The following is a 15,231-nucleotide window of genomic DNA, read 5'->3' as shown; positions in this document are numbered from 1 at the left end:
TTTATCCTTCACTTTTTAAATCAGTTTACAGAGAGCGAGTTAAAAATGGGGACACACACATGGGATTAAGGTAAAAGCTGAAGTATCATAAACGAACTTTTTTTTTTTAAATTACAAAAAAAATGGAATTATTAGAATGGAAAAAGTTAACATTCCACAAATATAAAATTAGTTTTTCAGGGTTAGAACAATTGTTAAGCAGTAAATATAACTCAGTGTACCATTAAAAACCCAGTTACACCTCATTCAAAAAGGCTTAGCATTTTCATTTTTTTTTAAAAAAGAGCAATATTCCAGTATAGAAGCTCAAGTTCTGGTCAGTTCAGTGATTTGAATTGATTGCCGGCTGTGAGGAGCTCATCAGCGTGTCCTGTGGAGGAGCAGGAAACAACTGACAGCAACTTCTGGATTTCTGCATTTAATGGAGCATGTGCATACTCCAAAAGTTGCTGCCAGCTTCAAAGTTGTAATGACGGTGAAAGCTGCCAGTTTTGCCGTCATTACAAATGCAAATTAGGCAGAATCAACACGGTTTTATGAAAGGGAAATCATGTTTGACAAATCTAATACAGTTTTTTGAGGGTGTAACTAGCAGGGTAGATAAAGGAGAACCGGTGAATACGGTATATGTGAATTTTCAGAAGAAATTTGATAAGGTGCCACAGAAGAGATTGTTAGGCAAGATTAGGCTCATGGGATTGAGGACTGATTAATGGACAGAAAAAAAGAGTGTGGGGATAAACGGGTCATTTTTGGGTTGGCAGGGTCTAACTAGGAGTGCCACAGGGATCAGTGCTTGGGCTTCAGCTATTTATAATCTATGCCAATGATTTGGATGAGGGGACCAAGTATAATATATCTAAATTTGCTGATGATATAAAGCTAGGTGAAAAAGTAAGCTGTGAGGAGAATGCAAAGAGGCTGCAAAGGGATATAGATCAGTTAAGTGATTGGGCAAGTAGGTGGCAGATGGAGTAGAATGCGGAGGAATGTGTGAAATTATCCACTTTGGCACGAAAATGGAAAAGCAGAATATTTTTTTAAAAACATGAGAGAGTAGTAAATGTTGATATTTGGGTGTCCTTGTATACGATCACAGAAAGTTAACATGCAGGTACAACAAGCAGTTAGGAAGGCAAATGGTATGTTGGCCTTTATTGCAAGGGGGTTGGAGTACAAGAGTAAGGGGGGCCGAAATTGTTCCTCTGCTTAAGGCCTGTTATCACCGCAAATCGGCGGCCATGCTGTGGAGTGGAGTGGCTGCCGACTTTTCGTGGAATGGCTGCTGTTAGCCTAATTGCCCTCCCGAGTTTTCCCGGCAGTGCCCCGATCCCCCCCGATCCGGTGGTGCCAAAACCTGTTTTTGCCCAGTGATCCAGTGAGGCTGTGGCCTTCTGCAATGGCGGTGCGGCTTCTCTTAAAGGGGAGGATGCATTGCCGCAGCAGCCATGTTTTTTTTTGTCAGCCGACTGTTATGTCGGCCCGACAATTATGCCCCTGGGTTCAGTCAGGCTGCCAACAAGCAGCCTGGCACCCCCTTGAGTGCCAGGCAGCTGGCCTAGCCAAAACCCCCCCTGGTGGGCCAGTGGGCCGAAGTTTTAAAATCGCGGAGGCTCCCCCCTTTAAATGAAGGGGAGAGCCGTGGTGACGCAACATTGTGATGACGTCATCATGGCGGTCACTCCACACCGCCCCCAACTTCCGCCCCTCAGGTGTTGCCACTGCCCCATATCTGCCCTTCAGGTGTTGTCACCGCACCCATTAAGAATGACTTCCGGGGCCAAGGAAAAAAAAAAACAACAAAGAGCTGAATGTCATTCAAGAGGCGACCTGAACCGCAGCTGCAGTAAAAACCATCGAAACACAGTGGGAGTACCCTGTTTTGGGTGAGGGGCAATTTATTCCCCAGGATGTCTTGCTACAATTGTACAGGGCTTCGGTGAGACAAAACCTGGTGTACTGTGTACTGTTTTAGTCTCCTTACCCAAGGAAGGATATACTTGCTTTAGAGGGGGTGAAACAAAAGTTCACTAGATTGATTCCTGGGATAAGAGAGCTGTCCTATGATGAGAAATTGAGTATAATGGGCATATTTTCTCTGGAGTTTAAATGAATGAGAGATGATCTCACTGAAATATAATTTTTTTTTTAAAAAAGAGGGCTTGACAGGATAGATGTTGATTGGCTGTTTCCCCTGGCTGGAGAGTCTATAATTACGGGGCATAGTCTCATATGAACATAAGAAATAGGAACAGGAGTAGGCCATACGGCCCCTCAAGCCTGCTCCGCCATTTAATACGATCATGGCTGATCCGATCATGGACTCAGGTCCACTTCCCTGCCCGCTCCCCAGAACCTCTTAATCCCTTATCGATTAAGAAACTGTCTATCTCTGTCTTAAATTTATTCAATGTCCCGGCTTCCACAGCTCTCAGACAGCAAATTCAACAGATTTACAACCCTCAGAAGAAATTCCTCCCCATCTCAGTTTTAAATGGGCGGCCCCTTATTCGAAGATTATGCCCCCTAGTTCTACTCTCCTCTATCAGTGGAAATATCCTCTCTGCATCCACCTTGTCAAGCCCTTTCATAATCTGATACGTTTCGATAAGATCACCTCTCATTCTTCTGGATTCCAATGAGTAGAGGCCCAACCACCTTAACAAGTCAACCCCCTCATCTCCGGAATCAACCTAGTGAACCTTTTTTGAACTGCCTCCAAAGCAAGTACATCTTTTCATAAATATGGAAACCAAAACTGCATGCAGTATTCCAGGTGTGGCCTCACCAATACCTTGTATAACTGCAGCAAGACTTCCCTGCTTTTATACTCCACCCCCTTTGCAATAAAGGCCAAGATTCCATTGGCCTTCCTGATCACTTGCTGTACCTGCATACTAACCTTTTGTGTTTCATGCACAAGTACCTGCAGCACTTTTAAATAATAACTTGCTCTTTGATTTTTTTTCTGCCAAAGTGCATGACCTCATACTTTCCAACATTATATTCCGTCTGCCAAATTTTTGCCCACTCACTTAGCATGTCTATGTCATTTTGCAGATTTTTTGTGTCCTCCTCACACATTGCTTTTCTTCCCATCTTTGTATCGTCAGCAAACTTGGCTACATTACATTTGGTTCTTTCTTCCAAGTCATTAATATAGATTGTAAATAGTTGGGGTCCCAGCACTGATCCCTGCGGCACCCACGAGTTACTGATTGCCAACCCGAGAATGAACCATTTATCCCGTCTCAGGATAAAGGGTTGGCCATTTAGGACTGGGATAAGGAGACATTTCTTTACTCAGAGCTGTGAATCTATGGAATTCTCTACCCTAGAGGGTTGTGGATGCTCAATCAATGTTCAAGACTGAGATCAGCAGATTTTTGGGCACTAAGGGAATCTTGGGATCGGGTGGGAAAGTGGAGTTGATGTAGAAGTTCAGCCATGATCTTAGTGAATGGCAGAGCAGGCTCAATGGGCCATATGGCCTAGCCCTGCTCCTATTTTTTATGTTCTTATGTTCTTACAAATGGCAAACAGAGCACAAAAATACTTTACTTACACCAGTAGCACTGCACAACAAAATAAAATGAATTGGTTTTAGCATGATTTTTAGTAATCCTTTCATTTTGCAGAAACTGAAATGTCAGTTTCTCAAAACCCAATGGTGTTGAATTCTGAGACATTCCCTGTCGCTAGATGATTTATTTTGCATAAAGTTAAAAGCATTGGAGACCTTCACTGCTAACAATTGTGTGGTATCAGGCTGCTTAGCTTCGTCACACAATGCTTTTTCCCCTGTGCCCAAGTAGCTAGCTTTGTCATTATACACCCTCTCGCTGGGGTAGTACATTCATGCTTTTAACAGAAAACACCTCTGTGCTATTCACTTCTCTCATCTCTGACAGAAGTTTAAAATCTTCCCTTTAAAAAAAAAAACTCCTTAAACCAGGCCTAAATTGCAATAAAATACTCATTTGACTCTGAACCCGCTGACTGCTACAGGAATTTATCATTGCTACCTTTAACAAGGCCTTAACAACTAAAAATTTGACTTTTTCTCATTTTAGGTCAACTTTTTAAACTTACTTGATGGAGGGATATGAATTGGTGCTAAACACAGTCAAATGATGCATTTGCATCCACCATAATGCAGCCTTTTACTCATGTTTACCTTGGTTTTTAAAAAGGATCTTTAAAATAAATTGCCATGATAAAGTAAAAATTATTCTGGTTCCCAGCTTTGTAAATTAACTATGATGGTTTGAATCATTTTACTGCTTTTATTGGTGTTTTTGTTGAAATAAAAATCTTGTCTTGAGTTTAACTGATTAAAGCAATGAAAAACTAAGCCATACAGACCAGGAATGTTCCAAGCTTAATTTCAGATCTGTGCTAAATTAGCTGATCACAGTAGTGATGACAGTAGGAGAGCTCTAACTGACCTCTCCTCCAAAGTTAGAGAGGAGAAACAAATATACCAGCATTCACATTGCTGATAACGGATTCCTGATAGAAGTGCATACACTGAACAAAGACATGTTCAGGCTTAGTCAAGAGCTCAAGAATCGCTATTTTGGCTCACAAATGAAGAATAGCCACTAAGATGCATCACCCAACACCTGTGTAATCATATTCCAGGTGGCAGTCAATAACTTCAGAAGAGGAACAAAATAACTGATGCAAAAGATTAGTTTAAAACAAAACATAACTCATCTTTAAAGTACAACTGAAAAACACACACATAGCAAGTCTTATTTCTGTTTTATGGAGTTAATTTTTACAAATTACAAGGAAAGAGGAAAATTCATGCATGGCTAAGATTTTTCACAATGCTAATTCCTAGTTTGGGTGGGTAAGAAAAGTCAAAACTAAATACAAAGTTGGATGCAAATACAAAACCTTAAATATCAGTAAGATATCTTAAGGTGCTTTATATTACAGAGGAGAAAACAGTGAATGCTAAACAGGAGGCAAAACTCCTCAAGATTACTTTCCTTCTCTGCACCCTCTATCGCTGAGAAGAACAAATGCAGCAAAATCGTGGGAACACAATTACATCCAAGTTCCCCTCCAAGTTACATGCCATCCTTACTTGGACAAATATCACTGTTCTTTCATTGTCGCTGGGTGAATATCCTGGTACCTACATAACACCTTTTTTTAATTCATTCTTGGGATGTGGGCGTCCATTTATTGCCCATTCCTAGTTGCCCTCAAGAAGGTGGTGGTGGGTCTTATTCTTGAACTGCTGCAGTCCGTGTGGTGAAGGTGGTCTCACAATGCTGTTAGTTAAGGAGTTCCAGGATTTTGGAAGTACCCATCACCTCAAGGACAACAGGAGTTCAAGGAGTAGGCCCACCACCACCTTCTCAGAGCAACTATCATGGGCAATCAATTACAATGCAGACAAGTCTCATCTGTACTGGAAATGTTTTTCTGTTGCATCAAAGCAAAGCAAAAGACCATTGCTTCAGAGCACAAAGAGTAGATCATATTACTTAGTCAGCGCCATGTAAATGATTCGCAAGCTGTGTAGTACCAGCAAAGAAACCAGATTCCTTTAAAGGTAACTATGGTGAGGTTTCAGCATATAAACTACTACAACCAGCTATCAACATGGATAGGTACAGTTATACCTCCTGGCTTCATCACAAGTTGGTCTCTGCTATCTGTGGCACTTCAGGGCTCAGCGAAAGTGGCTTTAATTTTAATACTCTGAAGAAATCACCTTAAATTCAGATGGAAATCCAATTTTTTGATCCAAATATAACCTAACCTGACCGTAGTTCAGCATCATTTTGAGTCCCACTACAGAAAGCAGTGTTGAATAAACTGTTCAGCGTAATACATAACAACATAAGAAATAGGAACAGGAGTAGGCCAGACAACCCCTCAAGCCTGCTCCACCATTCAATACGATTATAGCTGATCATTGACCTCAACTCCACTTTCCCTCCCGATCTCAATATCCCTTGATTCCCCTATACCCCAAAAATCTCAGTCTTGGATATATTCAGTGACTCAGCAGCCACAGCCCTCTGGGACAGAGGATTCCAAAAGTTCACAACCTTCTGAGTGAAGAAATTCCTCCTCATCTTTGTCTTAAATGACCTACCCCTTATCCCAAGACTGTGCCCCTTAGTTCTAGACACTTCAGCTAGAGGAAACAACCTATCAGCATCTACCCTATCAATCCCCTTCAGAATCTTGTTTGTTTCAATGAGATCATCTCTCATTCTTCTAAACTCCAGAGAGTATAGGCCCATTCTACACAATCTCGCATCATAAGACAGCCCTCCCATCCCAGGAATCAATCTAGTGAACCTCCTCCATTGCACCGCCTCCAAGGCAAGTATGTCCTTCCTCAGATAAGGAGACCAAAACTGTGCACAGTACTCCAGGTGTGATCTCACCAAGGCCCTATACAATTGTAGCAAGACTTCCTTACTCTTATACTCCAACCACATCATTCTATAGCTCTGAAAAACTACCACTGAAAGTTACCTTACCATTTTTTTAATTCATTCACAGTGTAAGAGTCCTGAGAAATCTCCATTTCAGATTCCCACTAGCTAAGATGGATGAAATGAAAAACATTATTAGTTGTGGGTTGAAGTTTGTATTATGTAACTGTTAGTCAATGCACGCCGATTCTTGAATATTCTTGCTTTTAAATTAGTGTAATATGCCTTGGGTGGACCCGGTTAGATTTTAAAATGGAAGAGGCCTGCTTGACCAAATATTAAAAATGCAGACTCCAACAAGCCTCGCTAGCAAAGCGACATCAGTCTGTGAGGAAAGCGGAGAAAATTAATGGAATTCCAGAGACAGAGAACAGAAGATTGTTATGATTTACATGTTAGTTGTTTTTTTTGAATGCTTGTTTTCTACATTGAGTGATATAATAATCAGTAATAGATTTATAATTGTATGAAAGAATTAAATATAAAAGTCTGTCATCATCAACTGCATGCAATGATAATTTGAATTATGTAACCCTTTTTCTTATGCTTAAAAGTCTGCATAGGCTCTAACCAGACAACATGGGGTGAGAAAGAGATTGCCATGGTCAAATAGACTGCAGTTAGCCAGGGAACCAAGGTTAGGTGCAGTCACCATTGTGCTGGAATGTTATAACATCCGCACTGAATTAGAAAAGTAAAGACCAATAGCAAAGGCCATGGGGCTGAAATTCAGGGTCCGGATAAGGCCCGCTACCGCCGTTTTTCGGTGGCCATGCGGTGAATGGAGTGGCCGCCATGATCCAAAGTCAACTCGGGGATTTTTTGGCTATCTCCACTTTCACCCCACTGTTGCCGACCGCTGCAAGCGTGTCATCAAAGCACGCATCGCCGCTCTCTCGCACCTCCAGCAGACTCCGCCCCAAATTTATCTGCAAAATCTTTGCTCCGCCATGTTTTTATTTTTGACGGCCAACTTCCCGATCGGCTGGCCAATTATTGCCCCGGGTTCGGCTGGGCCGCCAACAGGCAGTCTGGCAACCCGTCTTGGGTGCCAGGCCGCTGGCCCGGCTGAAACCCTCCCTGGTGGCCCAGTGGCCGAACCTACAGAATTGCCGATTCTCTCCCCTTGAAATGAGGGGAGACACGTGGTGAGACATACACGCAGTGATGTCACCACCGCTCCGCCGCTGAGGGACAGCAGCGGAGACTCGGTCCCGCCCTAACTTCCGCCCCTCACCGGGACTTACCGCTGCACTTCCGTTCCCATTATAACCGACTTCCAGTCTTGTCGGAAAAAAACGACAAAGACCTGAATATCGATCAGGAGCGTAATATCTTCCCATGCAGCGGTAAAACCAGGTAAGAAAGCATAGGTGCGCCAGGTTTATGGCGTGCCTGAATTTTGGCCCCTATATCTCAACCTATGGAGAATTATTCCTTTTGTATTGTCCTAAGTACCCCAGATAGGAGTCTTGGTGGTCAAAATCTGATGATGCAAGAGTGTCAGCAGACCAAAAACCTACGCAAGCCGGAGTGCTACGAACGTGGAATCTTTACGATTGGATTTTGGGTTTGGGTGTCAGCCAGTGATTAGTTCAGGAGTACTCCTTAGATTTTGAATGAGTGTAAGGTTATAAGAAGAGGGTTTTAACAGCCACGAATTGTAGAAGAATTCAGGAGTAGATTACAGGACGAATCAAAGAGACACCCAGGGGACGAGGAGAGATGAGAGACAAGAAACACAGGGTGCAGCTTACTCACGGTTGCGGCTTCTACCAGAGCATAAGTGGTAATATACATCTCAATTATACTCTGCAAACTACTGCTCGAATACAGTTATGTATTAAGTCTTGCGTGTGCTGAACAAAGTTAAATCACTGTCCCCTATACAGGTCAATCTCTAATCATTTAGAACCAGGGTCCCTCTGAGATCTTATAACGGGATGTGGGAGTTGCTGACAAGGCCAGCATTCATTGGCCATCCCTAATTGCCTTTGATGAGGTGGTGGTGAGCCACCTTCTTGAACCGCTGCAGTCAATGAGGTGAAGGTACTCCCACAGTGCCAGGAGATCCAGGATTTTGATCCAACAACGATGAAGGAACAGCGATATATTTCCAAGTCAGGATAGTAACTTGGAGGGGAACTTGCAAGTGGTGGTGTTCCCATGTGCCTGATGCCCTTGTCCCTCTAGGTAGTGGAAGTTGCGGGTATGGGAGGTGCTGTCAAGGAAATCTTGATGAGTTATGCAGTGCATCTTGTAGATGGTAAACACTGCAGACACGGTGCGTGAATGTTTTAGATGGTAGATGGAGTGCCAATCATGTGGGCTGCTTGGTCCTGGATGGTGTCAAGTTTGTTAAATGTTTTTGGAGCTTGACTCATCAAGGCAAGTGGAGAGTATTCCATCATATTTCTGACTTGTGCCTTGTAGATGGTGAAAAGGCTTTGGGGAGTCAGGAGGCGAGTCACTCATCACAGAATACCTAGCCTCTGACCTGCTTTTGTAGCCTCAGTATTTGTGGCTGGTCCAGTTAAGTTATCATAGGCAGTACCTCGAAATTGCTTCCACTTTAAAAATGAGTTCTTAGGTGACTGAACAGTTCAATACAGTCTCTGTCACTGGTGGGATAGACAGTTGTTGAAGGAAAGGGTGGGTGGGACTGGTTTACATTTCTGTAGGGCGTTTAAAACTCCCCGGGTCGTTTCCCTTTGGACGGCAGGAGCTTTTGCCAATAGTTCCTGCCTAGCCCGTCGATTAGTGGGTAATCCGACAGAGAGGGAGAGGGAGAGACCAAGGTCAGATCGGTCTACTATGCCCGATGCGCAGCGCCCCCAACGGAATTACTGTGTAACCCAACCATGATGCCACCCGGTTGGTCTTCCGAATTATGCCACGAACCACAAGCCCCACAACCCCCAAGTTCAGACACAAGGAGTTACTATGGATAGATTATTGCGGCAGGGAAGTAGCGGCAGGGATTGTGGTGCATTGGTTGTAATTTACCAAAATTCCCTGGATTCTGGGGATGTCCCAGCAGATTGGAAAACTGAAAATGTAACGCCCCTATTTAAAAAAGGAGGCAGACAAAAAGCAGAAAATTATAGACCAATTAGTCTAACATCTGTGGTTGGGAAAATGTTGGAGTCCGTTATTAAAGAATCAGTAGCAGGACATTTGGAAAAGCAAAATTCAGTCAGGCAGAGTCAGCATGGATTTATGAAGGGGAAGTCATGTTTGATAAATTTTCTGGGGTTCTTTGAGGATGTAACGAACAGGGTGGATAAAGGGGAACCAGTGGATGTGGTGTATTTGGACTTCCAGAAGGCATTTGACAAGGCGCCACATAAAAGTTACTGCACAAGATAAAAGTTCACGAGGTTGGGGGTAATATATTAGCATGGACAGAGGATTGGCTAACTAACAAAGAACAGAGATTCGGAATAAATGGTTCATTCTTTGGTTGGCAACCAGTAACTAGTGGGGTGCCGCATGGATCAGTGCTGGGACCCCAACTATTTACAATCTATATTAACGACTTGGAAGAAGGGACTGAGTGTAACGTAGCCAAGTTTGCTGACGATACAAAGATGGGAGGAAAAGCAATGTGTGAGGAGGACACAAAAAATCTGCAAAAGGACATAGACAGGCTAAGTGAGTGGGCAAAAAATTGGCAGATGGAGTGTGATGTTGGAAAGTGTGAGGTCATGCATTTTGGCAGAAAAAAAAATCAAAGAGCAAGTTATTATTTAAATGGAGAAAGATTGCAAAGTGCCACAGTACAGCGGGACCCAGGGGTACTTGTGCATGAAACACAAAAGGATAGTATGGAGGTGCAGCAAGTGATCAGGAAGGCCAATGGAATCTTGACCTTTATTGCAAAGGGGATGGAGTATAAAAGCAGGGAAGTTTTGCTTCAGCTATATAAGGATATTGGTGAGGCCACACCTGGAATACTGCAGTTTTGGTTTCCATATTTACGAAAGGATATACTTGCTTTGGAGGCAGTTCAGAGAAGGTTCACTAGGTTGATTCTGGGGATGAGGGGGTTGACTTATGAGGAAAAATTGAGTATGTTGGGCCTCTACTCATTGAAATTCAGAAGAATGAGAGGTGATCTTATCAAAATGTATAAGATTATGAAGGGGCTTGACAAGGTGGATGCAGAGAGGATGTTTCCACTGTTGGGGGAGACTAAAACTAGAGGGCATGATCTTAGAATAAGGCCGCCCATTTAAAACAGAGATGAGGAGAAATTTCTTCTCTCAGAGGGTTGAAAATCTGTGGAATTCGCTACCTCAGAGAGCTGTGGAAGCTGGGACATTGAATAAATTTCAGACAGAAAGAAAGAGACAGTTTCTTAAACGATAAGGTTGTTATGGGGAGCGGGCGGGGAAGTGGAGCTGAGTCCATGATCAGATCAGCCATGATCTTATTGAATGGTGAAGCAGGCTCGAGGAGCCATATGGCCTACTCCTGTTCCTATTTCTTTGGTTCAGGTTGGTCAAAGATCAATTCCTTTTATTACACTCACAAAACAACAACCCCTACTCCCCTCGCTTACGGCTTAAAGGGTCGGTGACTGTAGACACTAGGTTAAAACTTTAGACTAAAATATCGCCGAACCAACCCCCTTCCCAGAATCTAAGCCGAGATAATGGAAACCCTTCTAACTAAACCCCTCTCCCGGTTTGGTCAGAACCCACACTTGGAAGCCTCCTCACACACACACGCACACACACATACACACACGTGTTAGCCTGTGTCTTGGACACTTGCAGTTCCTCAGCAGTTACACACGCTGGTGGTCTTGGGGATTTACAGAGGTGTATGCTGGATATAATTACCAGCCCTTGTTGTTGATTCACGCAGTCTCGGGTCCGTTCGACTCTAAATACAAAACCGTGCCTAACAGAGGCATGCAATGAGGCCTCGAGAGTTAGGTTCAGGCGGTACGGCGAGGCACTCACTTTGGGCATTCCTGGAGAGTTGACGGATGCATAGCCATGTGGGGAACCCCGTTCCAAATGGTAGAGGAAAAGTAAGCCCTGAATTATCCTGAACTATTAGGTTAATGGTGACCCCGCAGGATGTTGATGGTGAGGGATTCGGTGATGGTAATACCATGGAATGTTAAGGGGAGGTGGCTAGACTCTCTTTTGGAGGTGGTCATTGCCTGGCACTTGTGTGGTGCGAATGTTACTTGCCTGAATGTTGTCCAGGTTTTGCTGCGAGCGGGCATGGACTGCTCCATTATCTGAGGAGTTGCGAATGGAACTGAACACTCTGCAATCAGTGCTGAACAACCCCACTTCTGGCCTTATGATGGAAAGAAGTTCATTGATGAAGCAGCTAAAGCTGGTAGACCGAGGACACTATCCTTAGAAACTCCTGCAGCAATATCCTAAGGCTGCGATGATTGGCCTGCAACAACTACAACAGTCTTCCTTTGTGCTGGTATGACTCCACCCTAATGCCCACTGACTTCCATTTTACTAGGGCTCCTTGATGCACAGTCAAATGCTGCCTTGATGACAAAGGCAGTCACTCTCACCTCACCTCTCGAATTCAGCTCTTTTGTCCATGTTTGGACCAAGGCTACAATGATGTATGGAGCAGAGTGATCCTGCCAGATCGCAAAGTGAGCATCAGTGAGCAGGTTATTGGTGAGTAAGTTCCATTATTTTGCTGATGATTGAGAGTAGGCTAATGGGGCAGTAATTGCTCAGACTGGAGATGTTATGTGTTGTCCAGGTACATTAAATGTATAGTTACAATGCTGCGCCACAGAGGGCACTGTGGTGGGAGGCCCGAAAGTACCTGTAAGACAGAGTATAAAAGGCTGCCCACCACACCCGAGAGGCACCCTGGAGTTACACAATAAAGGACTAACGTCACAGCAGTTACTACAACACCAGACCGTGTGGAGTCAGTGATTTGAGTGCTAAATACACCACATTGTTGACGAGGACACGGACGAGCTTCACACAACCATGGCTACTCTGGGCTTGTTAAAGGATTTTACAGTGGGTAATGACTGGGAGGCCTTTACGGAAAGGCTCGAGTACTACTTTATAGCAAACGACCTGGCGGGGGACACCGACGCACAGAGAGAAGCTGCCGGTGGAGAACAGCGGGGCCTCCCGGCACCAGGCCGGCCGTCACATCACCGGCCGATAGTTCACTCTCCTGCCCTCCCCCCTCAACCCCCAGGGCCACGGGAACCGGGGAAAGGACCCGGACCCGAACCCAGGGGCTTCGGGTGGTGCCGCTCCGCGGCCGCGGCCTGCAGGGTCTCCTGTTCAGCAGCCCGGGAGAAGGTGCAGGATGTCGGCGCTGCGGAATGTTCTGAGCCGGTCCAGACAAAAGGTTACATGGGCCATACTTGGTGCTTGCTCTGTCAACGAGTGTGCGCTGGATTTCGTCAGGAAGATAAAGATTCACTGTGCCGAGCCCTTCACGAGCAACCTGGAACTGATGATAATAAAGTAATGACCTTGTTGAAGAAGTTAAGATGGCGGCGAGCCTCGTGGCAGCTGAGTTCTGCAGGGAGAGACACAGGCAGGACCAGCAGAGCACCTAAAATGGCGGCCCCCCCCCCCACCGTGGAAACCTCGTGGAAAAAAAGATGGCGTCTTAAAAGGGAAATGTAACCGGGAGCCTTAAAAGGGCCTTACACCATTGGCGGTCCCCACAAAGAGACTTTTGTAAGGGCAAGAGTGAGTCAAAATGATTAATGTGATTTGTACGATGACGTGATTTCTGACAAGAGTTAATATTTTGATGCTGAAATGACTACTGTGTTTAAAATGATTGATATGATTTACGAAAAGAGTTAGTATCACAATGCACAAGTAAAAGGGTTAATGGATCTGTGACTAACATGACTAATGGATTAATGCGATTTCCGATTTTATGTGATTCATACAATGGTTCAGCGGCTGCAGATGAGCCGCAAAGGCGACTATTTTCTGAGAATAGAGGCAACGCACTAGTTGCGATACCGTCTCGGCGCAGCCCACTACCTCGGGCAAAAAGGGGCAGTATGCTGCCACCATACCTCACCCAGTGGAGCGGGGATTAAATATCTGTTCAGTGTACCTGCAACCTTTTGATATAACTCTTCAATGCATCCATATGTACTACACAAATGTACTGTCTATGTATACCTGCTTTCTGAAGGTTATACTCATGTAAGGACTGCAAACACCTCATGTTTGCACCGGATCACAAGCATAATCTCTACATGGGGGGGCAGGGGGAGAAAAGAGGGAAGTGGATAGTCATGGACTCACACTCACAAATCAACCAGGACGAACAAGGCCGAGGTTACTGGCAATGTGCTTTTGGAACTGTGGGGAGAAGTGAGATGTTATGTATTGTCCAGGTACATTAAATGTATAGTTACAATGCTGCGCCACAGAGGGCGCTGTGGTGGGAGACCCGAAAGTACCTGCAAGACAGAGTATAAAAGGCTGCCCAGCACACTGGAGAGGCACTCTGGAGTTACACAATAAAGGACTAATGTCACAGCAGTTACTACAACACCAGACTGTGTGGAGTCAGTGATTTGAGTGCTACATACACCACAGGATTGGTCCTGCTTTTTGTGGATAGGACAAATCTGGGGAATTTTCCACTTTGTCGGATAAATGCCAGTGTTGCAACTATACTAGAACAGCTTGGCTAGAGGCGCAGCTAGTTCTGGAGCACAAGTCTTCAGCACTACAGCCGGGATGCTGTTGGGTCCCATAGCTTTTGCTGTATCCAGTGCGCTCAGCCATTTCTTGATATCACCTGGAGTGAATTGAATTTGCTGAACATTGGCTACTGCGATGGTGGGAACTTGAGGAGGAGGCCGAGATGGATCATCCACTTGGCACCTCTGGCTGAAGATGGTTACAAATGCTGCAGCCTTGTCTTTTGCACTTGGGTGCTGGGCTCCACCATCATTGAGTGCGGGTATGTTCATGGAGCCTGCTCCTCCATTAGTTGTTTAACTGTTCACTACCATTCATGACTGAATGTGGCAGGACTGCAGAGCTTTGATCTGATCCATTGGTTGTGGGATCGCTTAGCTCTGACTATAGCATGCTACTTCTGCTGTTTAGCATGCATGTAGTTATGTGTTGTAGCTTCACTAGGTTGGCACCTCATTTTTAGGTACGCCTGGTGCTATTCCTGGCATGCTCATTTGCACTCCTCATTGAACCAGGGTTGTTCCCCTGGCTTGATGGTAATGGTAGATAGAGTGAGGAATATTTCGGGCTATGAGGATACAGATTGTGGTGGAATACAGTTCCGCTACTGCTGATGGCACACAGCGCTTCATGGATGCCCAGTTTTGAGCTGCTAGATCTGTTCTGAATTTATTGCATTTAGCACAGTAGTAGTGCCACACAACACCATGGAGGGTGTCCTCAGTGTGAAGACATGACTGTCTCCACAAGGACTGTGTGGTGGTCACTGCTACCAATAGTATCATGGACAGATGCATCTGTGACAAGTAGATTGGCGACGACAAGGCCAAATAGGTTTTTCCCTTGTGTTGGTTCTCTCACCATCTGCCACAGGCTCAGTCTGGTAGCTGAAGGTCAGTATCTGGAGCGGTTCATGTTTGGGATCAGAGAAACAGAGTTATCCAAGTTCATCCCTGGTGCAAGGTTTGGTCTAAAGTTGTGGCGATGAGTGCTCATGATTTCTTTGATTTGAAGGATGATGATGGTTAGGAGCTCTGTGGCTTTAAGGTTAATGCTGCAGA

The 15,231-nt window shown here is 44.7% G+C and overlaps 1 protein-coding gene across 6 annotated transcripts in view; it reads right to left on the bottom strand.

The window, feature by feature from the left end:
- clocka (clock circadian regulator a) overlaps positions 1-15,231 on the bottom strand; it is a 269,029-nt gene that overhangs the window by 215,197 nt on the left and 38,601 nt on the right. For 5 of the 6 annotated variants that reach the window (XM_070869951.1, XM_070869943.1, XM_070869953.1 and 2 more), the window contains exon 3: positions 6,516-6,578. The exons of the other annotated variant lie outside the window; for it this stretch is intronic. In XM_070869951.1, the coding sequence (XP_070726052.1) occupies positions 6,516-6,562 (47 nt within the window). In that variant the 5' untranslated portion in view covers positions 6,563-6,578. The remainder of the gene's footprint in view (positions 1-6,515; positions 6,579-15,231) is intronic. 6 annotated transcript variants of the gene reach the window in all.

This window comes from Pristiophorus japonicus, chromosome 2 (genome assembly GCF_044704955.1).
Source record: "Pristiophorus japonicus isolate sPriJap1 chromosome 2, sPriJap1.hap1, whole genome shotgun sequence".
NCBI classification, from domain to species: Eukaryota; Metazoa; Chordata; class Chondrichthyes; family Pristiophoridae; genus Pristiophorus; species Pristiophorus japonicus.
Note: the sequence above shows the minus strand (reverse complement) of the source record. Positions and strands in the feature narration are given on the sequence as shown.